The sequence below is a fragment of the Pseudorasbora parva genome, chromosome 14 (assembly GCF_024679245.1).
Source record: "Pseudorasbora parva isolate DD20220531a chromosome 14, ASM2467924v1, whole genome shotgun sequence".
NCBI classification, from domain to species: Eukaryota; Metazoa; Chordata; class Actinopteri; order Cypriniformes; family Gobionidae; genus Pseudorasbora; species Pseudorasbora parva.
This window is the reverse complement of record NC_090185.1, coordinates 44,691,073-44,718,886: the sequence shown is the minus strand read 5'-3', so window position 1 is coordinate 44,718,886 and position 27,814 is coordinate 44,691,073. Positions and strand designations below refer to the sequence as shown.

Here is a 27,814-nt window from a genome sequence, read left to right as displayed (position 1 = left end):
ATTAACCTTACCAATAAAATGTTTTAAAAACTCTTCACACATGACAGCAGAAGGAATAAGTGCAGGAGTCACAGTAGGTTGAAGAACAGCATTTACAGTAGAAAAAAGTACTCTAGAATTATTACAGTTTCTGGAGATGATGAGAGAGAAATAATTTGATCTAGCCAATTTAACAGATCTTTGATACTCATTCAAACTGTTTTTTAAAATCTCATAAGACACTTGTAATTTATCTTTAACCCATTTGCGTTCAGCCTTCCTACACTCCTGTCTAAGAGCACGGGTAGTACTGTTCAACCAGGGCTGCGATTTGTCTTTTCTCCCCCTGACTTTGACAGGAGCCACAGCATCTAAAATCTCCAAGCAAGAAGAGTTAAACTGATCGACCAACTCTTCTAAACCCATACAGGGAGAGTATGACTCTATCAATGAAAATAAAGGAGAACCATAAAAAACAGCTGAAAAACTATTAGCTGTGCATGGATTGAGTATGCGGGCCGAAACTGAGGCTGAAACAGTATTAGCCAGTGGAACACAAGGAAAGTTAGTATTTAAAATAACAGACTTATGGTCAGAAAAAACAGTATCAACAATCTTCACGCTATCAATAGCGAATCCCAACGACAATACAAGGTCAAGCGTATGACCGCGTTCATGAGTTGGACCCGTAACACATTGCAAAAAATCAAACGACTCTAATAAATTAAAAAATTCTTTAACCAGGGGCTTCGAAGGGCAGCACACATGTATATTAAAATCCCCCAAAATTAAAATATTGTCAAAAGAAGATACTACACCAGACAAAAATTCTGAAAACTCCTGTATAAAATCTCCATGAGAATTAGGGGGTCTATAAATCAAAACACATAGCACAGATTTAAAAGAATTCAGCGTAATTAACTGAGATTCAAAAGTGCTAAAAGACGCTGAAGGTGAAAGTCTACACTTAAACTTGTCATTAAAAACAACTGCAAGACCCCCGCCACGGCCAACAGACCTAGGGGTACTAAAAAAACTGCAGCCAGGAGGAGAAAGTTCAGAAAGAGATGTCATTTCACCCGCATTAAGCCACGTCTCAGTAACAAATAAAAAATCTATTTCGTGAGAAAGAAAAAAATCGTTCAAGATAAATGTCTTATTTGCCAGAGATCTCGCATTTATCAAAGCCATTGTCACTGGAGAGAGAGTATTATTTGAAGAAGACGTTCGCAGAGAGGAATCGTTAAAAGTTACCGGACTCCCGTCACGTAAATAGCGAAGATTCCGATGGTTAACTCCTCGATCTGCAGACCGTCGCCTCACGAACGCCATCCGTGAAGACTGAGACATCAGCGCCGAAGACGGCAAGACAGGCAGAATGTATGAATGACTCAAGTTCACGACCACGGCCTCCGCCATCGAAGAAGCTGGTCCGATGACTGGAAACTTCCTGGTCCTCTTCGATCTGACAAGGGCTCCAGCACGCTTCCCACGCTTCCTTCGCCGTTTCCTCCACAGGCACAGACATCCCGGCAGGTAACACATTTTCCTCAATGCGACTGGCACAAAATGCGAGTGCAGATGCCAATCATCTCTGGGATTGCTAAGTAAGCAGTCGGACATAGCGGATCGAATATTTAGCAGCGACATGCGATCATATACCAGCGGGGAGCAAACAGAGCGCGCGATAAAACAAACAAGAAACATTATAAATAAAAGAGACAATGACAGGTTGTGGCAAGCCGGCAAACATCCTGGCGCCATCTTGCCTGTCAAAATCCAGGTGTGAAGGTGTGAGTTGTGTAAATTTACACCCTTACTCAACTTACCCTTTGTAAGTGTAAATTTGTAGGTGTAAAATTGTAGGTGTAAAAATTGTAGGTGTAAATTTACACCCTTACTCTTCCATTGATTGGCTACTGGATGAGCTGTCAATCTAGAACTAGTGGACCAATGGTGATGCTTAGACCCGCCCCTGATTTACATAAAACTCGAACTGCACCATTTGGAAACGCAAGCGAAGAATGTGGAAACAAAACAAAGGAGAAAAGAGAACGGACATACAAAAAATGAAAATAAGAGCAGAAAACATGATTTTGTGTGCGATTCAGATCATTTTGAATTCATGATTCAGCTTTGAGCAATATAATTTTAAACTTGTTTAAATGTTTGACTCGCGCTTATTATTTGTATTTCTATGACAAATGTTGTTTGTGACTCAGTTTTGTGCGTTATATTTTCACATGTGTTTTTAAAATTTTGATTCACACTTTTTTTTTTTTTATGCGTGACCGCAATTCAATTGGTGGGAATCTGATCCCATATGAGACCCCTGGTGTAGAGTATTAAGGTATTATGAGTGAGAGGTTGACTAAACGAGTGTATTACCTGCATCTGAAATAGCATTCATTATTCAGCTCAATGTCCATAATATCCATTATTAAAGAAATCAGTTTGAATGTCCACTGAGAAAAGCGATATCTGTGTCCTTTAAAAGATTTCCAAAGAGAGCGCTAAACAATTTCCTTGTTTACAACCAGTCACTCATAAAGACTCATAAAGTAACTGTCACTGAAGTCAACATTACGGACCTTTTCTCAATACCAAATACAGCATATTAGTTATATAAAATAATATTTATTGTTTAAATATTGTTTAAATGACATGTTCAGAAAGTCCAAGAATGATCAATGCTGGGTCAGGCCGCATTTACCTGAACATCACTGAAAGCACATCAACAAAACCATTCCAGTAACTCTATATTCTTGAGCAAAAAATGAAACTATGGGACAAATCTGCATCTACTGAATTACATTTGTCACAAAGAGGTGAGACAATCCTGTGCAGTTTCTGTTTTGAATAATGCAGTCTGTGTATGACCTTAAACTGAATAAGGCAGTGCCTAAAAAACTGTTAAAACTACATTTGGTGACACAACAACAGTAGTTTCCTTAAAACAGTGGCAAATCGCTCAAGCGCCATGACAGTCACTCAAGCGGACTGACTCTAACGGGGAAACGGTTCCAGTGCCGATACTGGGTGGATATCACACAGCTAGAAAAGGCTCTCAGCCAATCAGATTCGAGAACCAGAAACAACTGTTGTATACAAATGTATATTATATTATATTTTAGTATAAATCTTGTATGTGAAGACAAAAGGGCTACAAACAATATAGGTCTTTTCACTGGCGATCCTGCGATACACACGCCAGCTGACACACTACAGGAGCTTTCAGAGGAATGATGTTCGCTTGTCTGCTGGTTGTATGGCTCATTTGGTTCAACATTTACAGACACAGATTCAGTTGACTTCATCAGTCATAATGTAAATAATAGTTGATATTGTGTATTATATTTTTTCTTCTTCTAGACTATCAGACTGCAGTATCACAGAAGAAGGATATAGAGCTCTGGCTTCAGCTCTGAGATCAAACCCTTCACACCTGATAGAGCTGGATCTCACAGGAAATGATCCTGGAGAATCAGGAGTGAAGCAGCTCACTGATTTACTGGAGGATCCACACTGTCAACTGAAGACACTGAGGTGAGACGGGATTAAATAATACAACAGAAATGATGTGCAGCTGAATTGTTTATAGAAATATTATTTCACTAATAAAATGAGTTGTACAGAAGCCAATTCAAGATAAATAATTCCACAGTGTTTCCCATTAGAATCAAATGCTGTTTTCATCACACCATGTTTAATCAAATTGATTCTAGCTTAATTTTCCCTTCTGCAGGTTTGTGAGTCCTGCTGCAGATGAAGCCTGTGAGTATGTGAGAGGAATTGTGGGTATAAACCCGTTACTCCTGAGAGAGCTGAATCTGAGAGATCATGAACTAGGAGACACACGAGTGAATCAGATCTCTGCTCTACTGCAGGATAAACACTGTCGACTCAACACACTCACGTGAGTATTGTGTTTAATGCTGTAAAACGCCACATTGCTCTTAATATTATTGTTATAGTAGTGGATAATGCATTTTTTCTCATTTATTTGAGTCCGTTTTTGTTTTTCGTTCAGCATCCACAGTAACACAATAATATATCATTTGTGTATTAAAATGAACCACTTACACCCTGAAGGCATATTTTAATGATTTCACATCTAAGTGGCATACTTAAAAGTAATTGCTAATAACTAAATATATGCAAGTGCATGGTCTCATTTGATTAAAAACCTTTCACATTTGGAAACAAATATATTATGATCATGTTTGGAAGTTCTTGGTACATCACAGATGAGAAAACCTCAGAAAAACTGATGCAATTTATTGAATTATTTTGTTATTATTGATGATTGACATGATGTCTATTAGAAATGATATATGGAAGGACACTCATAAAATAGTGATGAAGCGGTATGGAAATTTAACATCACGGTTATCGTGACCCAAATTATCTCGGTTATCAATATTATCACGGTTATCAATATTATCACGGTTATCAATATTATCACAGTTATCAATATTATCACAGTTATCAATATTATCACGGTTATCAATATTATCACGGTTATAGTGACCCAAATTATCAATATTATCACGGTTATCGATATTATCACGGTTATCAATATTATCACGGTTATCAATATTATCACGGTTATCAATATTATCACGGTTATCAATATTATCACGGTTATAAATATTATCACGGTTATCAATATTATCACGGTTATCAATATTATCTCGGTTATCAATATTATCACGGTTATCAATATTATCACGGTTATCAATATTATCACGGTTATCAATATTATGACGGTTATCAATATTATCACGGTTATAAATATTTTCACGGTTATCAATATTATCACGGTTATCAATATTATCTCGGTTATCAATATTATCACGGTTATCAATATTATCACGGTTATCAATATTATCACGGTTATCAATATTATCACGGTTTTGTTCAAATGAGAGAAAGTGTTCAAAAAGAACAGATGCACACACTGAAAACATTTCATCAAGTTTTATATTTGAAAATGAACAAACAACAAATAAATCAAGCCGCTCTATGGCCTTTTTAAAGCAAGATTATATTCTGTGGGATTTCCTTCCTTCTATTGGCCGTCATCAATAGCACCACATAATGCATAAATAATCATTTAGTGTGAATGAATATAATCTATAATATCATCTCTATAAATATGTTCTCAAGCAATATTCTCATCAGTGTCCTATATCAGCTATGACGCGTTTAAATCTAGCATATTTTGTGTATGAGCCCAAACAGTATCCCAGTAAAATAAATAATCTCCATATTTTCATATGATTTGACAGTTTTTTATTAAATATCAAAAATCCAAAAGGTGTGCATTATACCGGACACCTAGATGAACACTGTACAGTCCGTTTTATACAGCCGCGCGTACCAATGTTGTATTTAACTTTAGAGACGGTCCCTAAATTAGCGAATCTCGAACAGTGAGTGAGAGCGCTCTGAACAAAACTCCGGCTAATCTGAACACATCTGATTATTAGACATTGCATTCATAAACTCAACAGAAACACGTGTGATAGGTTATAATGCGCAACACGATTATAACAGATGGCTTTTGAGAAGCCTAGTAATGTTAGGTGACTAGCAACAGAGCAAAAGTGACTAGTGTGAGTGACTGTTAACCGCCGCAGCCGAAATACTCAAACAGCCCAATCCAATCACGCCCCAGCTCTGCAGAACTAAAGTGGGCGTTTCTAAATGTGTGTGTGTTTTCAAACTGATGAGTGTTTATAAATCAGGCATTGAAAATGAGCCCCATCCCCTGACCCCACCCCTAAACCCCACCCACACTGTGAAATGGGCAAATCAGGTAACAGTGGAAAACGGCCCTCTGATGATGGCCACGCCAGTTCCCATCGGGTGAATCTTCACATGATGCTGCGTCATTACTGCAAAGCGGGATCCCAGAAGAAAGCATGTCCCACCACATAAGCATGTCTTGTCACTTACAGCACATTTAAAAGCAGTTGTTAAGAGTTAATCATATTCATTATATTCACTGTAAAGCCATCAATTCTAAGCTTTAAATGAACCCTAATTTTCATTAATCAAGCAAGTGGTTATGAAGTTACAGGACGACAACCACTGCATCAGACACCTCAGGTGTAGTGTGAGAGGATCTGTAGTGTGTGTTGTGTCTCATTATGACAGACTGAGGTCTCCACAGTAATAGATGTGTGTGTGACCACTGCGTCAGACACCTCAGGTGTAGTGTGAGAGGATCTGTAGTGTGTGTTGTGTCTCATTATGACAGACTGAGGTCTCCACAGTAATAGATGTGTGTGTGACCACTGCGTCAGACACCTCAGGTGTAGTGTGAGAGGATCTGTAGTGTGTGTTGTGTCTCATTATGACAGACTGAGGTCTCCACAGTAATAGATGTGTGTGTGACCACTGCGTCAGACACCTCAGGTGTAGTGTGAGAGGATCTGTAGTGTGTGTTGTGTCTCATTATGACAGACTGAGGTCTCCACAGTAATAGATGTGTGTGTGACCACTGCGTCAGACGCCTCAGGTGTAGTGTGAGAGGATCTGTAGTGTGTGTTGTGTCTCATTATGACAGACTGAGGTCTCCACAGTAATAGATGTGTGTGTGACCACTGCGTCAGACACCTCAGGTGTAGTGTGTGAGGATCTGTAGTGTGTGTTGTCTCATTATGACAGACTGAGGTCTCCACAGTAATAGATGTGTGTGTGACCACTGCGTCAGACGCCTCAGGTGTAGTGTGAGAGGATCTGTAGTGTGTGTTGTGTCTCATTATGACAGACTGAGGTCTCCACAGTAATAGATGTGTGTGTGACCACTGCGTCAGACGCCTCAGGTGTAGTGTGAGAGGATCTGTAGTGTGTGTTGTGTCTCATTATGACAGACTGAGGTCTCCACAGTAATAGATGTGTGTGTGACCACTGCGTCAGACGCCTCAGGTGTAGTGTGAGAGGATCTGTAGTGTGTGTTGTGTCTCATTATGACAGACTGAGGTCTCCACAGTAATAGATGTGTGTGTGACCACTGCGTCAGACGCCTCAGGTGTAGTGTGAGAGGATCTGTAGTGTGTGTTGTGTCTCATTATGACAGACTGAGGTCTCCACAGTAATAGATGTGTGTGTGACCACTGCGTCAGACGCCTCAGGTGTAGTGTGAGAGGATCTGTAGTGTGTGTTGTGTCTCATTATGACAGACTGAGGTCTCCACAGTAATAGATGTGTGTGTGACCACTGCGTCAGACGCCTCAGGTGTAGTGTGAGAGGATCTGTAGTGTGTGTTGTGTCTCATTATGACAGACTGAGGTCTCCACAGTAATAGATGTGTGTGTGACCACTGCGTCAGACGCCTCAGGTGTAGTGTGAGAGGATCTGTAGTGTGTGTTGTGTCTCATTATGACAGACTGAGGTCTCCACAGTAATAGATGTGTGTGTGACCACTGCGTCAGACGCCTCAGGTGTAGTGTGAGAGTATCTGTAGTGTGTGTTGTGTCTCATTATGACAGACTGAGGTCTCCACAGTAATAGATGTGTGTGTGACCACTGCGTCAGACGCCTCAGGTGTAGTGTGAGAGGATCTGTAGTGTGTGTTGTGTCTCATTATGACAGACTGAGGTCTCCACAGTAATAGATGTGTGTGTGACCACTGCGTCAGACACCTCAGGTGTAGTGTGAGAGGATCTGTAGTGTGTGTTGTCTCATTATGACAGACTGAGGTCTCCACAGTAATAGATGTGTGTGTGACCACTGCGTCAGACACCTCAGGTGTAGTGTGAGAGTATCTGTAGTGTGTGTTGTGTCTCATTATGACAGACTGAGGTCTCCACAGTAATAGATGTGTGTGTGACCACTGCGTCCGACACCTCAGGTGTAGTGTGAGAGGATCTGTAGTGTGTGTTGTGTCTCATTATGACAGACTGAGGTCTCCACAGTAATAGATGTGTGTGTGACCACTGCGTCAGACACCTCAGGTGTAGTTTGAGAGGATCTGCAGTGTGTGTTGTGTCTCATTATGACAGACTGAGGTCTCCACAGTAATAGATGTGTGTGTGACCACTGCGTCAGACGCCTCAGGTGTAGTGTGAGAGGATCTGTAGTGTGTGTTGTGTCTCATTATGACAGACTGAGGTCTCCACAGTAATAGATGTGTGTGTGACCACTGCGTCAGACGCCTCAGGTGTAGTGAGAGGATCTGTAGTGTGTGTTGTGTCTCATTATGACAGACTGAGGTCTCCACAGTAATAGATGTGTGTGTGACCACTGCGTCAGACGCCTCAGGTGTAGTGTGAGAGGATCTGTAGTGTGTGTTGTGTCTCATTATGACAGACTGAGGTCTCCACAGTAATAGATGTGTGTGTGTGACCACTGCGTCAGACACCTCAGGTGTAGTGTGAGAGGATCTGTAGTGTGTGTTGTGTCTCATTATGACAGACTGAGGTCTCCACAGTAATAGATGTGTGTGTGACCACTGCGTCAGACACCTCAGGTGTAGTGTGAGAGGATCTGTAGTGTGTGTTGTGTCTCATTATGACAGACTGAGGTCTCCACAGTAATAGATGTGTGTGTGACCACTGCGTCAGACACCTCAGGTGTAGTGTGAGAGGATCTGTAGTGTGTGTTGTGTCTCATTATGACAGACTGAGGTCTCCACAGTAATAGATGTGTGTGTGTGACCACTGCGTCAGACGCCTCAGGTGTAGTGTGAGAGGATCTGTAGTGTGTGTTGTGTCTCATTATGACAGACTGAGGTCTCCACAGTAATAGATGTGTGTGTGACCACTGCGTCAGACACCTCAGGTGTAGTGTGAGAGGATCTGTAGTGTGTGTTGTGTCTCATTATGACAGACTGAGGTCTCCACAGTAATAGATGTGTGTGTGACCACTGCGTCAGACACCTCAGGTGTAGTGAGAGGATCTGTAGTGTGTGTTGTGTCTCATTATGACAGACTGAGGTCTCCACAGTAATAGATGTGTGTGTGACCACTGCGTCAGACGCCTCAGGTGTAGTGTGAGAGGATCTGTAGTGTGTGTTGTGTCTCATTATGACAGACTGAGGTCTCCACAGTAATAGATGTGTGTGTGACCACTGCGTCAGACACCTCAGGTGTAGTGTGAGAGGATCTGTAGTGTGTGTTGTGTCTCATTATGACAGACTGAGGTCTCCACAGTAATAGATGTGTGTGTGACCACTGCGTCAGACACCTCAGGTGTAGTGAGAGGATCTGTAGTGTGTGTTGTGTCTCATTATGACAGACTGAGGTCTCCACAGTAATAGATGTGTGTGTGACCACTGCGTCAGACACCTCAGGTGTAGTGTGAGAGGATCTGTAGTGTGTGTTGTGTCTCATTATGACAGACTGAGGTCTCCACAGTAATAGATGTGTGTGTGACCACTGCGTCAGACACCTCAGGTGTAGTGTGAGAGGATCTGTAGTGTGTGTTGTGTCTCATTATGACAGACTGAGGTCTCCACAGTAATAGATGTGTGTGTGACCACTGCGTCAGACGCCTCAGGTGTAGTGTGAGAGGATCTGTAGTGTGTGTTGTGTCTCATTATGACAGACTGAGGTCTCCACAGTAATAGATGTGTGTGTGACCACTGCGTCAGACACCTCAGGTGTAGTGTGAGAGGATCTGTAGTGTGTGTTGTGTCTCATTATGACAGACTGAGGTCTCCACAGTAATAGATGTGTCTGTGACCACTGCGTCAGACACCTCAGGTGTAGTGTGAGAGGATCTGTAGTGTGTGTTGTGTCTCATTATGACAGACTGAGGTCTCCACAGTAATAGATGTGTGTGTGACCACTGCGTCAGACACCTCAGGTGTAGTGTGAGAGGATCTGTAGTGTGTGTTGTGTCTCATTATGACAGACTGAGGTCTCCACAGTAATAGATGTGTGTGTGACCACTGCGTCAGACGCCTCAGGTGTAGTGTGAGAGGATCTGTAGTGTGTGTTGTGTCTCATTATGACAGACTGAGGTCTCCACAGTAATAGATGTGTGTGTGACCACTGCGTCAGACACCTCAGGTGTAGTGTGAGAGGATCTGTAGTGTGTGTTGTGTCTCATTATGACAGACTGAGGTCTCCACAGTAATAGATGTGTGTGTGACCACTGCGTCAGACACCTCAGGTGTAGTGTGAGAGGATCTGTAGTGTGTGTTATGTATCATTATGACAGACTGAGGTCTCCACAGTAATAGATGTGTGTGTGACCACTGCGTCAGACACCTCAGGTGTAGTGTGAGAGGATCTGTAGTGTGTGTTGTGTCTCATTATGACAGACTGAGGTCTCCACAGTAATAGATGTGTGTGTGACCACTGCGTCAGACACCTCAGGTGTAGTGTGAGAGGATCTGTAGTGTGTGTTGTGTCTCATTATGACAGACTGAGGTCTCCACAGTAATAGATGTGTGTGTGACCACTGCGTCAGACGCCTCAGGTGTAGTGTGAGAGGATCTGTAGTGTGTGTTGTGTCTCATTATGACAGACTGAGGTCTCCACAGTAATAGATGTGTGTGTGACCACTGCGTCAGACGCCTCAGGTGTAGTGTGAGAGGATCTGTAGTGTGTGTTGTGTCTCATTATGACAGACTGAGGTCTCCACAGTAATAGATGTGTCTGTGACCACTGCGTCAGACACCTCAGGTGTAGTGTGTGAGGATCTGTAGTGTGTGTTGTGTCTCATTATGACAGACTGAGGTCTCCACAGTAATAGATGTGTCTGTGACCACTGCGTCAGACGCCTCAGGTGTAGTGTGAGAGGATCTGTAGTGTGTGTTGTGTCTCATTATGACAGACTGAGGTCTCCACAGTAATAGATGTGTGTGTGACCACTGCGTCAGACACCTCAGGTGTAGTGTGAGAGGATCTGTAGTGTGTGTTGTCTCATTATGACAGACTGAGGTCTCCACAGTAATAGATGTGTGTGTGACCACTGCGTCAGACGCCTCAGGTGTAGTGTGAGAGGATCTGTAGTGTGTGTTGTGTCTCATTATGACAGACTGAGGTCTCCACAGTAATAGATGTGTGTGTGACCACTGCGTCAGACACCTCAGGTGTAGTGTGAGAGGATCTGTAGTGTGTGTTGTGTCTCATTATGACAGACTGAGGTCTCCACAGTAATAGATGTGTCTGTGACCACTGCGTCAGACGCCTCAGGTGTAGTGTGAGAGGATCTGTAGTGTGTGTTGTGTCTCATTATGACAGACTGAGGTCTCCACAGTAATAGATGTGTGTGTGTGACCACTGCGTCAGACACCTCAGGTGTAGTGTGAGAGGATCTGTAGTGTGTGTTGTGTCTCATTATGACAGACTGAGGTCTCCACAGTAATAGATGTGTGTGTGTGACCACTGCGTCAGACACCTCAGGTGTAGTGTGAGAGGATCTGTAGTGTGTGTTGTGTCTCATTATGACAGACTGAGGTCTCCACAGTAATAGATGTGTCTGTGACCACTGCGTCAGACACCTCAGGTGTAGTGTGAGAGGATCTGTAGTGTGTGTTGTGTCTCATTATGACAGACTGAGGTCTCCACAGTAATAGATGTGTGTGTGACCACTGCGTCAGACGCCTCAGGTGTAGTGTGAGAGGATCTGTAGTGTGTGTTGTGTCTCATTATGACAGACTGAGGTCTCCACAGTAATAGATGTGTGTGTGACCACTGCGTCAGACACCTCAGGTGTAGTGAGAGGATCTGTAGTGTGTGTTGTGTCTCATTATGACAGACTGAGGTCTCCACAGTAATAGATGTGTGTGTGACCACTGCGTCAGACGCCTCAGGTGTAGTGTGAGAGGATCTGTAGTGTGTGTTGTGTCTCATTATGACAGACTGAGGTCTCCACAGTAATAGATGTGTCTGTGACCACTGCGTCAGACGCCTCAGGTGTAGTGTGAGAGGATCTGTAGTGTGTGTTGTGTCTCATTATGACAGACTGAGGTCTCCACAGTAATAGATGTGTCCACTCCATCAGACACCTCAGGTGTAGTGTGAGAGTATCTGTAGTGTGTGTTGTGTCTCATTATGACAGACTGAGGTCTCCACAGTAATAGATGTGTGTGTGACCACTGCGTCAGACACCTCAGGTGTAGTGTGAGAGGATCTGTAGTGTGTGTTGTGTCTCATTATGACAGACTGAGGTCTCCACAGTAATAGATGTGTCTGTGACCACTGCGTCAGACACCTCAGGTGTAGTGTGAGAGGATCTGTAGTGTGTGTTGTCTCATTATGACAGACTGAGGTCTCCACAGTAATAGATGTGTGTGTGACCACTGCGTCAGACACCTCAGGTGTAGTGTGAGAGGATCTGTAGTGTGTGTTGTGTCTCATTATGACAGACTGAGGTCTCCACAGTAATAGATGTGTCTGTGACCACTGCGTCAGACACCTCAGGTGTAGTGTGAGAGGATCTGTAGTGTGTGTTGTGTCTCATTATGACAGACTGAGGTCTCCACAGTAATAGATGTGTCTGTGACCACTGCGTCCGACACCTCAGGTGTAGTGTGAGAGGATCTGTAGTGTGTGTTGTGTCTCATTATGACAGACTGAGGTCTCCACAGTAATAGATGTGTGTGTGACCACTGCGTCAGACACCTCAGGTGTAGTGTGAGAGGATCTGTAGTGTGTGTTGTGTCTCATTATGACAGACTGAGGTCTCCACAGTAATAGATGTGTCTGTGACCACTGCGTCAGACACCTCAGGTGTAGTGTGAGAGGATCTGTAGTGTGTGTTGTGTCTCATTATGACAGACTGAGGTCTCCACAGTAATAGATGTGTGTGTGACCACTGTGTCAGACGCCTCAGGTGTAGTGTGAGAGGATCTGTAGTGTGTGTTGTGTCTCATTATGACAGACTGAGGTCTCCACAGTAATAGATGTGTGTGTGACCACTGCGTCAGACGCCTCAGGTGTAGTGTGAGAGGATCTGTAGTGTGTGTTGTGTCTCATTATGACAGACTGAGGTCTCCACAGTAATAGATGTGTCTGTGACCACTGCGTCAGACACCTCAGGTGTAGTGTGAGAGGATCTGTAGTGTGTGTTGTGTCTCATTATGACAGACTGAGGTCTCCACAGTAATAGATGTGTGTGTGACCACTGCGTCAGACGCCTCAGGTGTAGTGTGAGAGGATCTGTAGTGTGTGTTGTGTCTCATTATGACAGACTGAGGTCTCCACAGTAATAGATGTGTGTGTGACCACTGCGTCAGACACCTCAGGTGTAGTGTGAGAGGATCTGTAGTGTGTGTTGTCTCATTATGACAGACTGAGGTCTCCACAGTAATAGATGTGTGTGTGACCACTGCGTCAGACACCTCAGGTGTAGTGTGAGAGGATCTGTAGTGTGTGTTGTGTCTCATTATGACAGACTGAGGTCTCCACAGTAATAGATGTGTGTGTGACCACTGCGTCAGACGCCTCAGGTGTAGTGTGAGAGGATCTGTAGTGTGTGTTGTGTCTCATTATGACAGACTGAGGTCTCCACAGTAATAGATGTGTGTGTGACCACTGCGTCAGACACCTCAGGTGTAGTGTGAGAGGATCTGTAGTGTGTGTTGTGTCTCATTATGACAGACTGAGGTCTCCACAGTAATAGATGTGTGTGTGACCACTGCGTCAGACGCCTCAGGTGTAGTGTGAGAGGATCTGTAGTGTGTGTTGTCTCATTATGACAGACTGAGGTCTCCACAGTAATAGATGTGTGTGTGACCACTGCGTCAGACGCCTCAGGTGTAGTGTGAGAGGATCTGTAGTGTGTGTTGTGTCTCATTATGACAGACTGAGGTCTCCACAGTAATAGATGTGTCTGTGACCACTGCGTCAGACGCCTCAGGTGTAGTGTGAGAGGATCTGTAGTGTGTGTTGTGTCTCATTATGACAGACTGAGGTCTCCACAGTAATAGATGTGTGTGTGACCACTGCGTCAGACGCCTCAGGTGTAGTGTGAGAGGATCTGTAGTGTGTGTTGTGTCTCATTATGACAGACTGAGGTCTCCACAGTAATAGATGTGTGTGTGACCACTGCGTCAGACGCCTCAGGTGTAGTGTGAGAGGATCTGTAGTGTGTGTTGTGTCTCATTATGACAGACTGAGGTCTCCACAGTAATAGATGTGTGTGTGACCACTGCGTCAGACACCTCAGGTGTAGTGTGAGAGGATCTGTAGTGTGTGTTGTGTCTCATTATGACAGACTGAGGTCTCCACAGTAATAGATGTGTGTGTGACCACTGCGTCAGACGCCTCAGGTGTAGTGTGAGAGGATCTGTAGTGTGTGTTGTCTCATTATGACAGACTGAGGTCTCCACAGTAATAGATGTGTGTGTGACCACTGCGTCAGACGCCTCAGGTGTAGTGTGAGAGGATCTGTAGTGTGTGTTGTGTCTCATTATGACAGACTGAGGTCTCCACAGTAATAGATGTGTCTGTGACCACTGCGTCAGACGCCTCAGGTGTAGTGTGAGAGGATCTGTAGTGTGTGTTGTGTCTCATTATGACAGACTGAGGTCTCCACAGTAATAGATGTGTGTGTGACCACTGCGTCAGACGCCTCAGGTGTAGTGTGAGAGGATCTGTAGTGTGTGTTGTGTCTCATTATGACAGACTGAGGTCTCCACAGTAATAGATGTGTGTGTGACCACTGCGTCAGACGCCTCAGGTGTAGTGTGAGAGGATCTGTAGTGTGTGTTGTCTCATTATGACAGACTGAGGTCTCCACAGTAATAGATGTGTGTGTGACCACTGCGTCAGACGCCTCAGGTGTAGTGTGAGAGGATCTGTAGTGTGTGTTGTGTCTCATTATGACAGACTGAGGTCTCCACAGTAATAGATGTGTGTGTGACCACTGCGTCAGACGCCTCAGGTGTAGTGTGAGAGGATCTGTAGTGTGTGTTGTGTCTCATTATGACAGACTGAGGTCTCCACAGTAATAGATGTGTGTGTGACCACTGCGTCAGACGCCTCAGGTGTAGTGTGAGAGGATCTGTTCAGAAATGAACAGATCAAATTGTGCAAACTTCTGCTTAGCCCCATGATGAACTGTGGGCAAAGGCTGATGACGTAACACCAGGTGGGCCCGCCCTCACGTGACTATGATTGGCCGACTGATAAGCCTAAATCTGATTGGCTAAAGAATACGACTGCTCCGGGTGGGAGGAGAGCGCTGCCAGGAGAGTCTCAAAATACACACACACACATCCAAGGCGATTCACACGCGAATGACGATTCGCACATTCACATTCAAGGACAAACTTGTAAATTTGAAACATTCAAAAGTTTTTATGCACAGTTGTAAATCTACGAATTGTGTTTTGCATTTGTGAAATGTTTTGTATGAATATATAATTTAATTTTTTGCACGTGAATAGTTTTTTGTGCTTGTAAATTTGATTTCATGCATGTGAAATTGTCTACACGTGTGCATTGTGTTTTTTGAGTGAATTATTAATGAGTCTTTTCTGCTTCCATACATTCGGAGTTAAGAGCAGGAAAGACCCCGCAGTGAGTCCTGACATAAGGGCAGAGCAAGTTTAAATATCCTTTCTGGTCTATATTTCCATCTTGTAATGCAGCTGTTTGGGGTATTTAAAGATATATAAATGATTTGTAATAGAGCAGGCACTTTTAATGGGTTATGTTATAGGCTTGTTCTTATGAAATATATTTATTGACTACATGGTCATTTCACCTTATTATTTAAAGGGTCATATAATGGTTCATGCACTTTTACACATAGATTGTATGGAAATGTGTGTTGGCAGTGCCTGTGTAAACTAGAACTTTATGACATTTCTGAGATGAAAAATCGAGAATTACAAATATGACTTTCAGATGATGTGCTGATGAATGACTGTCTGAAAAATCCTTTAAAAGCTCAGTTTGATCATCTCAGATCTGAGTCATTGTCTTTTCTCTTTCTGTCTTCAGTTTCCAGCTCACAGAACTAGATACTCGATTACAACCCAGATAGCAAAATTGCTCTGGCCCAGATCCGGCCCACACTTTACACTTTCATCTGGCCCACTACCCGCGTGGAATGATGGCACTTGGGCGGTCCGCTCCCGTTTGTCAGATTTAGGCCGCAATCAAGCCATAGCAACGCCGCATGTCAGCCATGAACAAAACGCATGAAGCAGAACTGGCCCACATCTGGCCCAGATAGCAAAATTGCTCTGGCCCAGATCCGGCCCACACTTTACACTTTCATCTGGCCCACTACCCGCGTGGAATGATGGCACTTGGGCGGTCCGCTCCCGTTTGCCAGATTTAGGCCACAATCAAGCCATAGGAACGCCGCATGTCAGCCATGAACAAAACGCATGAAGCAGAACTGGCCCACATCTGGCCCAGATAGCAAAATTGCTCTGGCCCAGATCCGGCCCACACTTTACACTTTCATCTGGCCCACTACCCGCGTGGAATGATGGCACTTGGGCGGTCCGCTCCCGTTTGCCAGATTTAGGCCGCAATCAAGCCATAGCAACGCCGCATGTCAGCCATGAACAATACGCATGAAGCAGAACTGGCCCACATCTGGCCCAGATAGCAAAATTGCTCTGGCCCAGATCCGGCCCACACTTTACACTTTCATCTGGCCCACTACCCGCGTGGAATGATGGCACTTGGGCGGTCCGCTCCCATTTGCCAGATTTAGGCCGCAATCAAGCCATAGCAACGCCGCATGTCAGCCATGAACAAAACGCATGAAGCAGAACTGGCCCACATCTGGCCCAGATAGCAAAATTGCTCTGGCCCAGATCCGGCCCATACTTGACACTTTCATCTGGCCCACTACCCGCGTGGAATGATGGCACTTGGGCGGTCCACTCCCATTTGTCAGATTTAGGCCACAATCAAGCCATAGGAACGCCGCATGTCAGCCATGAACAAAACGCATGAAGCAGAACTGGCCCACATCTGGCCCAGATAGCAAAATTGCTCTGGCCCAGATCCGGCTCACACTTGACACTTTCATCTGGCCCACTACCCGCGTGGAATGATGGCACTTGGGCGGTCCACTCCCGTTTGTCAGATTTAGGCCACAATCAAGCCATAGCAACACCGCATGTCAGCCATGAACAAAACGCATGAAGCAGAACTGGCCCACATCTGGGCAACAGTTCATTTGAATTCTGGCCCAGATGCGGCCCAGATTTAATACCTTGATTTGGCCCACATACCACGTGGAATGATGGCACTTGGGTGGTCCACTCCTGTTTGCCAGATCTAGGCCACAATCAAGCCATAGCAACGCCACATGTCAGCCATGAACAAAACGCATGAAGCAGAAATGGCCCACATCTGGGCAACAGTTTATTTTAATTCTGGCCCAGATCCGGCCCAGATGTAATACCTTGCTTTGGCCCACATACTGTGTGAAATGATGGCACTTGGGCGGTCCGCTCCTGTTTGCCAGATTTGGGCCACAATCAAGCCATTGCAACGCCACATGTCAGCCATGAACAAAACGCATGAAGCAGAAATGGCCCAAATCTGGGCAACAGTTTATTTGAATTCTGGCCCAGATCCGGCCCAGATGTAATATCTTGCTTTGGCCCACATACTGTGTGAAATGATGGCACTTGGGCGGTTCGCTCCTGTTTGCCAGATTTGGGCCACAATCAAGCCATAGCAATGCCACATATCAGCTATGAACAAAACGCATGAAGCAGAACCGGCCCACAACTGTTGCCCAGATGTGGGCCAGTTCTGCTTCATGTGTAGGTATTAGATCCGGCCCAGATCTAATACCTTGCTCTGGCCCACATACCACATGGAATAATAGCACTTGGGTGGTCCGCTCTTGTTTGCCAGATTTGGGCCACAATCAAGCCATAGCAATGACACATGTCAACCATGAACAAAACCCATGAAGCAGAAATGGCCCACATCTGGCTAACAGTTAAATTTAATTCTGGCCCAGATCTGGCCCATATCTAATACCTTGCTCTGGCCCACATACCGTGTGAAATGATGGCACTTGAGTGGTCCACTTTTGTTTCCCAGATTTGGGCCACAATCAAGCAATAGCAATGCCACATGTCAGCCATGAACAAAACACATGAAGCAGAAATGGCCCACATATGGCTCACAGTTAAATTTAATTCTGGCCCAGGTCAGGCCCAGATCTAATACCTTGCTTTGGCCGATATAAACCAGAACTGACCCTAATGTGGGCCACAGTTGGTCTTTTACACAATCCTCATGTGGCCCACATGCTGTTTGCCAAATGTGGTCCACAATCAGGCCATTGCACAATTCAAGTTACCTTTCTTTGTTAATGCTTTATAACGTTTCAAAGCAGATTTACAGGAATAAACATGAAAATAATTATTTAATTATTCAAACAGAGTTAAATTCTGCAGTAAAGCAGCCCTAAAAAGAAAATAGTGTCACAGCTGAAGTCAGGTCAGTGTTGATTCAGTTCTGTTCAATAACTGTGTAAGGTTCAGTTCAATTTGCTATAAAGCAGCTTTGCAGAAAACATGATACAGCGCAGTTCAGTTCTCCTCCAATAGCATCAGTGCAATTAAATCAATATTATATAGACATTAGAAATACCATAGACATTTTGTAATTCTTGCTGCCAATGATACAAAAAAAATGTGCTTAGAAACAGTCTCTCTGACAGCGTGCACATGTCGTCAAATGAGGTGTCTTTCACTGCTTACTGCACTTTAGCAGTTTAAAATCCCTTGTTTTTTAACCATAATGCTTAAAAATGCAGGCAGATGATAAGATTTCATTACCACACAAGCAGAACAGCAACGTAACTACGATAGAGATGATGGTCCAAAATCAGTAGCAGTTGATACATTTCTACCAGTTAATCATATCTACCAGTATATAGCCCACCCCTATTGTAGAATATTAAGCGTCCCAAACTAAGCAAGCCTAAGGCGACAGTGGCAAGGAACCCAAAATCCATCAGGTGACAGAAATGGAGAAGAAAAAACCCTTGGTAGAAACCAGGCTGAGTTGGGGGACCAGTTGTCTCTGGCCAACGAACATGGTGTGAATATGATTCAGGCTGCATTACAAGTCAGACTATGGATTGCAATAATTCAGAATATTTCATCTAGATCCACCAGCTTGAAGATCAGGATACAACATGCCGACATGGAGTTGAAGCTGGCCTTAGGGGTCTGTGCAGAGGACAGAGGATCTGTGTTGATGGCTGTTAGCAAGTTCCTCACAGGGGATCCGTCTCTAGGAGTTGTCTAGTTGACATGTTATCTGTTGACATTTAGGGCTGCGTTGATGTCTAGGTGCAGGTCCACCATCTGATCTGGATTTGGAGCAGATCCAGCTGACAATGGTAACCTCGGGATAAGAATGAAAGATTGTTAGGAAAGAATACACCAAATAAAACCATTACTGTACCTTATTGCTGCCATATTTATATAAAAATGTGTATGTCACTTTTATGTATATAGATTATAACATCCTAAACACTAAAATTAGAGTTTTATTGACATGATTTATTATTTTGTGCAAAAAATACTGAAAATTTGGCTTCCCAAACGTTGATTTTAATCGTGTCTGGATTTACTTTCAGTGCAGAAACAACTGCTGATCCTTGTATCATTTGGTTAATTTCTACAATTCAGAAAGATCAAACAGATCTTAATATTAATCTGCACAAGCGACAATCAGGTCAGTTTTGGGAAAGATCTTGGGACATGTGGTCTTCACCTCACAGCCGGTAGGAAAAAAATCGGGATAGGACTCAGAAATCATGTTCATGGGAGTGATTATTAACGTTTAGGGGTTTAACGATACACTCGTGTCACGATTAAATATGTATCTCGATACTGAACTCCCGACACGATATGTATCCCGATACGATATGTATCCCGATAAGCCGAACTAAAGTTTTTATTTTTATTTTGTACTTTTTTATTGTTATTATATTATTATTTGTGTATTATTATCAGGACCCACAAATATTCCCCCATTGCATTATTATTAATTATATTTAACATTATGTTTTGTCATTGTATGATTCTATGTAATGAGATTATTAATGTAATAGTGTCACTGAAACTCTGTAAATTAAAAAACAAAAATCCCTCACGAATTACTCGCACTTTCAATGCAGGCAGCATTGCTCATGCTCGCTATGTCCTGCTGTTCCTGCTATTAATGCAGTATAAGAATGAACCATCTAAACTGCTTTGAATAATCATACTACTAAAACTAAATGTGATCTGGTGATTTAAATTATGTTTGCGCTTTCACTAAGGATTGCCGCTTTAAATGGTGTTTGCACTTTGACTTTGGAGGAGTGCCACTTTAAATAATGTTTGCGCTCTCACTTTGAAGAGGGTCATTCCAGCAGTGCATGCATTTCAGATGATCAATGCAATCAATCACAGTTCTAATCGCAAGAAAGTGTGTCAAAATGGCCGCTCTCAAACTGTAAATGTTTAGCTCATCCAAGAATTTTACCTCACTTTCATGTTGTTTTCGCACGTCACGCAATCATTTGAACGTCTGTGTTTACTACAGAATGTTCACTGTGTTAAAGCTACACTGTGTAACTTTTTTAGTTTATTCTTAGCTAAAAACACTTAGTTCTTTCAAAAATATGTGCTCATTAATGTATGTAATGTGATGTAATGCACTTCTTTCAAGTAATAAAGTATTCTCGTAAGTTTATAATCTGCCGTTGAAAATACATAAGGGTGAGGGGTTCGAATGCCGGTCGTCATGTTGCCCCTCCATCTTGAAAGTACAGTAGCAAAGGAGGGACATACCCGTAAATTCAAGCTTCGCCTTTCGCGTTTTAACACTCGATGGCACTCATGGACGAGGTTGAACTGGATGCCATGTTAATCTTGGACTAAATTGGCCACTGTAGGAGTTAAAACAAAATCGGAATTGAGAGGAACAGAAACTAATAATCACTGGTTGGTCAAATACCTTTTCACCACTAGATGGGGGAAATTATCACAAAGTGTCAAAGTGTAGCTTTAAATATTTTCACCACATAAAGTGTCTATTCAGAAGACTTGAAGATTTCAGAAGATTTGGATTAGACCACTTGATTACTTTATTTTTTGCATCGTTTAAGTTTGAGAGTAATGGACTTTAAAATGGGTTTCATAAAGAATATCTTCATTTGTGTTTGGAAGTTAAACGAAAAACGACATTATGGTGAGAATTATGACAGAATTTACATTTGAGGTACATTTGTAAATTTGTGTCTGGGTAAATTGTACCTTATAAATAGGCTTACTACAGCAAGTTGAGCCTTGGATAAAACAACTATATTGCAAATCATATCGTTTTCCATCAACGATACATATAGTCACATTTTATTAATGCGATATAACAATTTATCATTACATCCCTATTAACGTTACTGCAGTGTGAAGCAGAGCAGGAGCGAGTGTTGTGGAGCTGAGCAAGGCTGCTGGAGTGATTGTTAATGAGATGAACAACACAAGCCTCACGAGCAGCGCGAAAAACTTTGATTATGCCATAGTCGCTGGCACTATTTCTGCTTTTCTTGTAATGAGTATGAGGTAACGCAGTTCTGTTTATCATATAACACATTTGAGTGAGTTTTAAATTATGTTATGACGTTACTCTGTGCGTTCACTCAGCGGCTGCTGTGACACTTATTAACACTACAGTCGGAGTAAAGCGCATCAGCAGAATAAAACCAGAAACCGAGGGTTAAGAGATATGATGACATCGTTAGGCGACGCCCTCACACGTCCCGGTTCCTTGGTTAAAATAGCAATTTTCTCACGATTTACAAATAGTTGGAAACATTTGGGATATTGAAGGTTCTCAACTGAACAAAATATGTAGTATTGGCCTAGTGGTTTTGGGATATCTTACTGCAAATGTTACATAATGCTATTTTACAAATCTAGACGCACCCTAGCGGCAGCAAATCTAATTTGCCATGAGTTTAGTCTAGCAACTCTAAATACACTTCTGAGCTGTAAAAACCAAACTCTGGTCAGGCCAAACACATTGTGTGTAGTGCCAGTGGGCGGGGCTTAACATAATGACGGCAGAGAAGGTTCCGAGAAGGTTGGTTGTAGCGCTATCCTATCGCGTGCAGAGGTAGTTTGAAAGACAACCGTTTATCCCGCCCCTCGGATTGAGCCCTGTCAATGGTGAGTTCCCAGAGCTAACTTCCTGATGTGGCTCTGGCTTGTCAGGCTAACTTAATGCAGTTTTAAGTGAACATTTGGGGAGCAGTTGGGGAAATGATGTCTAACATTACATTAGATCTGTGAATTAGGTCTTTATATTTATGTTAATGAAACAATAAAAGAAAAAAGGTAATCACTCACTGTTCTTAACTGAACTACATTTGTAGCTTTAATAATGATCAATTCATTTGTAACAAACACACTAAAGACTAAACATTGATTTTTATTTTATTTGATTATTTGTTTTTCTTCCCTAAAAAGTTTAGATAAGTAAAACACTACAATATCTATACAGCTCTGGGAGAAAAAAAAATTAAGAGACCACTGCAATTTTTTTCTTAAATCAGCATCTCTACAAGTATGGAAGCCTACAAGTATATTCTGGCTTTACTGGCATAGGGATACAGTGAGCGTCGGGTTGCTTCCATCCTTAAAATTTTAAAGATGGCGGTTCATAAGAACAACGTCAAGCAACAGACATTGGGGACAACAAAGTTACAGACTGGCAGAGGGCGAAAACGACTCTACACTGACTGGAATAACCACCAACTCATTCGAATGTCACTCAACAACCATAGGATGACCTCAGGTGACCTACAAAAAGAATGGCAAAAGGCAGCTGGGGTGAAGTTCACGGCGAGGACAGTTCGAAACAGGCTCCCAGTGGACAGGGCTGAAGTTGTGGAAAGCTAGAAAAAAGCCCTTCATCAATGAGAAGCAAAGAAGAGCCAGGCTGAGGTTTGCAAGAGACCATAAGGATTGGACTGTAGAGGACTGGAGTATGGTCATCTTCTCTGATGAGTCCAATTTTCAGCTTTGTCCAACACATGGTCTTCTGATGGTTAGACGGAGACCTGGAGAGGCCTACAAGCCACAGTGTCTCACACCCACTGTGAAACTTGGTGGAGGATCGGTGATGATCTGGGAGTGCTTCAGCAATGCTTGAATTGGGCAGACTTGTCTTTGTGAAGGACGCATGAATTAAACCACGTACAAGGTTGTCCTACAGTCTAAAAAATGCTGGGTTAATAACAACCCAAGTTGGGTTGAAAATGGACAAACCCACACATTGAGTTGTTTGAAAAGGTCCATTCACTGGGTTCAAACAACCCAATTTCTGGGTTTGTCCATTTTCAACCCAACTTGGGTTGTTATTAACCCAGCGTGTTTAGAGTGTAGAAGAAAACATGCTTCCTTCTGCTCTGACAATGTTCCCCAACTCTGAGGACTAGTTTTTTTTGCAGTGGTCTCTTAATTTTTTTCAGAGCTGTATATATATATATTAGGGATGCCACAATACTCAATATAATATTGAACCGTTAGGTACGCATTCATGGTTCAATATGCGCTGGTGAATAGTGTTTTTTTTTCGGTTTTGCATTTAATTATTTATTTCCATTTCCCCCCGTTTGAAATATTCCCATAGACAGTAAAAGAAATGGACAGAGCTATCCCATTGACTTCAACGGCGGAAAAATGAGGCCAATCAGAGGCACTCACTTCCTGATGGCTGAGCGAACTGCGCAGGCTCAGACTGAGCTTGAGGACGTAGATATTACGTGAGCCTCCTGTCTGACAGCTGTAGGTCTTCTAGTAGATGTGGAAAGTGAAATCTGAATCACAGTTTAAATATTTTCTCCCGTTGCTTTTGGCTCACTATGGGCTTCTCCCCATTCTTCTCCCTTGACTTTATCAGACTTTATGTCTCCACGTCCCCCCGACTGTCTCATAGACAGTAAAGATTGCCTGCGAGCGTCTCCTCAGGTCTATACGGTAATTTCTCAACTGTGCGACAGAGTCGCGTTGGTTATGACGCAATAGTTAGCCTATTTTTACAAAAACAGCTTCTGCGGGGCGATAGTGTAAGATACAAGGTAATGGAGCCTTTTATGCATTGTCGAGTTTCTTTAGAAATAAACAATGGACAAATGGAGTCTTTAAACGCCTCTGATGTAAAGTTATTCACTGTCAAAGACGCAAAAATGAATGGGAGTCAATGGGATGTTAACAGCAGGTGATGGCTTGGTTAGCAATGGTCTGATCAAGTCAAGGGAGAAGAATCGGGAGAAGCCCATAGTGAGCCAAAAGCAACGGGAGAAAATATTTAAACACCCTATGGGTGGAACGCTTTCCGAGCGCTAGATTACCCCCTTGAATATTCCTCTTTATTTATTCTGCTCTTTTTTTAATGGTTTGCCTGAGTCTATGCGCTGATTTGAGCAAATATCCAATCATATGCACTAAAGTTAAGGGTGTTTACTCGCATTTACGTTTATACTCTACATTTATTCATTCAATTTCATACTTAAATGCTACTGTACATCTCTGAGCTGCCACTGTAAATCTTTATATATATTTATTTTATTTAATACAATACACTGGGAATGTGTATACATTTTTTTATGTAAAGTTTTAAGTTTAAGTAAGGGTTTTCAAGTCTTTTAAGTAAAATAAAGAAAGAGTATTGCAATAAAAAACATTTTCTCCTTAACCTTTTTCTGTTCCTGTCACCTAAGAATAGAAGAGCAAAAAAAAAACCCGAACCGAACCGGAAAACCGTGGTTAAAAACCAAAGTAAGGTTATGTATTGAACCATGGACTAACTGTATTGTTGCATCCCTAAAATATATATATATATATACAGTTTCTATTACTGTTTTTTATTGCATATTTCTTCAAATTTTTATTAACAAAGATGAAATAGATGAGATAGACCTAACAAGTGAAGTGAAGAGTAGTCCCGGATTTACTCCAAATGATTACAAACAATTAGTAAAATAGACCGTGTAAATTACTTGCGTGTCCATTTTCGTTACTCCTTTTCTCTTCTCCCTCTGTCTCACTTGCAATTTGAAGCCATCTGTTGATGTGGGATTCTACAGCTTACTCGCTTGCTCTGTGATCCTGTTGTTTCTGTAATACAAGTAATACAACTAGTTAGTGCAGTTTAATGTCAAATTTATACATAGATGAATTTCAAATTATACATTATAATTATAACATTATAATTGGGAAAATACGTTGACCATACAGAACTGACTGCAGGTTGGTATACAGTGAGTGAAAGTGAAATCATGCTGGTCTATGCTTTTTTTCAGCAGAAGACAATGTGATTTTCAGTTCGAAGGACTTCTTTGTAACGTTAGTGATGGGAAGATCAGATCATTTTACTGACTTGGATCTTTAAATCATTTAGCAATCACGTCAAGTAGCACAAACTTTGATAACAACTTCATATTTAAAATAAATAATAAAATAATGATAATAAAAACTATACATATTGCAGGCAAAATAACAAATAATGAGAAACAGATGATTCATTTAGGTTATTCTGGTAACGTTAGGCCTTGTTCATACTTTTGTCGCATAGACTAGTACATGAAACAGACAGATATTAATATTTTATCACCATTTATTTAGCAGTTAGTAATTATCAAAAATCACGTGACAAATGTATGAAAGAGAGGTGAACTAACGATAATCAACTTGAATTGCTAACGTTATGTCACTTACAAAATCCTTCAGGTAATGGCAAAAGTTTTGAATTGACAAAATAACTAATGTTTGATAGCTAACAATTGTAGCTTTCCTTAGCTAACGTTTTAATATCACATAACATGCAGTAAGTTACTCCAACTGAATATAACGAAGCAATCCCCAAAACGAAGCAATATTTTTTTTATTAAATCTTACCTTAACTTTCTTTGCCGTTTTCCACCGTCAAATCTCCAAACAATAATCCTCCTCTGCAGCTCCGTCTTTTGGGCGCCTTTTCCGCGGCTATTTTTTAAATTTAAAGGGCCGGAAATAGGAACTCGAACCAGTTGATTTTAAATATATATATATATATATATATATATATATATATATATATATATATATATATATATATATATATATATATTATTGTTTTATATATATATATATATATATATATATATATATATATATATATATATATATATATATATATATATATATATATATTCTAGCAAGGGATAAAAAATGTTTTTTGTAATGAAAGCATAACAACAAAAAAAAGGGTTGAAAAAAGTTGGCTTCAAAATAACAATAAAATGTTCTCATAGCAGGTTTTGCTGATTTGTCATTCATTTAGCCTACTCTTAAATGCATATCTCAATTAATATACTGACAGGTTATACGACAGGACATAAATGATACAGATAATATTCAATATTTAAGTCAATATTTAGCAAACATGAAAGACAAATTGAGTATTTTATTTATAATTATTTAGAATATCAGGGTCACTTGAAGCGGTTTATAAGATGACACTGCCTTACAGTTCCATACATTTACAGGTGAATGTGATTTCAACAAGACTGTTTCTGGATATTTATAACATTGTTAATCCTGCATTCCAATCAACAAATCATATTTCAGTGACAAGCTTAAAGTTTATGTCAAGTTTATGTTTAAATGCAGGGTTTGGTGCTAGTTATTTACCTATCATTTCCCTCTGGGTTAGGTTAGGGTTAGGGGGTTAGGACTATGTTTCATGACAGGAATTGTGTTCCAGGATAAATATATACATATGTTGACCCAGCAATATGTCCTACTTAAAATCATGACAAAGATTTTCACATACAGCAACTCAAAATGTATCTCAGCCAAATATTCAAGTCAGGACCATTAAAAACAGTTCACAAATTTGACCTGTTGCAAACAATTCATAATCAGACACACACACACACGCACGCACGCACGCACGCACACACACACACACACACACACACACACACACACACACACACACACACACACACACACACACACACACACACACACACACACACACACACACACACACACACACACACACACACACACACACACACACACACACACACACACATATTTTCAACCTACTGTAGCTGTCTGTGTGTACACAGTATACACACAAACATGATTTTTATACTGTAAAAACTGTATATTGTATCACCCTACACTAAACCTACCCCTAAAACTTCTACCCTTCACAGAGAAATCTAAACCTTTTTTTTAAATTTCAAAAAGCATAATTTTTAATTTAGTTTTCTTCATAGAGACCAAAAACATCCCCACATGGACAAGGATTTCAAATATTGCCATTTTTGTGTCCCCATGACATAGGGTTTACCTAGACCGCACACACACACACACACACACATTGTTTTTTGTGTGAATTGTGGGGACTTTCCATAAGCGTAATGGATTTTACACTGTACATTATATCCCCCTACACTGCCCCTACCACTAATCACAGGAAACATGCTGCAGTTTTACATTTTCAAAAAACATAGTATGTTTATGAATCCGTTTACATTGTGGGGACCGCTGGCTGGTGATCTCAGGTTTATATGACATTGTTTGGTCCCTACAATATAATATAAACAAGTACACACACACACACACACACACACACACACACACACACACATTGCCCCTAAACCTACCCATCACAGGAAACATTCTGCATTTTTATTTTCTCAACAAAAAAAAAACTCATCCTGTATGATTTATAAGCATTTTGAAAAATGGGGTCATGGGTAATGTGCTCATATTTCACCCTCTCCCACATGTGTCATACCCATGTCATAATACACATTTAATCAGTGTCCTGATATTTAACAAAAACATGCCCACACACACACACCTCACACACACACACACACA

The 27,814-nt window shown here is 41.7% G+C and overlaps 1 protein-coding gene and 1 long non-coding RNA gene across 2 annotated transcripts in view; one reads left to right on the top strand and one right to left on the bottom strand.

The window, feature by feature from the left end:
* Positions 1-27,814, top strand: part of LOC137040659 (NACHT, LRR and PYD domains-containing protein 12-like) — a 98,540-nt gene that overhangs the window by 36,405 nt on the left and 34,321 nt on the right. The window contains exons 7-8 of the mRNA XM_067416448.1: positions 3,352-3,525; positions 3,725-3,895. Of these exons, the coding sequence (XP_067272549.1) occupies positions 3,352-3,525; positions 3,725-3,895 (345 nt within the window). The remainder of the gene's footprint in view (positions 1-3,351; positions 3,526-3,724; positions 3,896-27,814) is intronic.
* Positions 18,466-25,957, bottom strand: LOC137040677 (uncharacterized). Its single transcript, XR_010897964.1, has 3 exons — positions 25,832-25,957; positions 24,934-25,051; positions 18,466-19,286 (listed from the first exon to the last, which is right to left on the bottom strand). It is a non-coding gene; the product is annotated as an uncharacterized lncRNA (long non-coding RNA).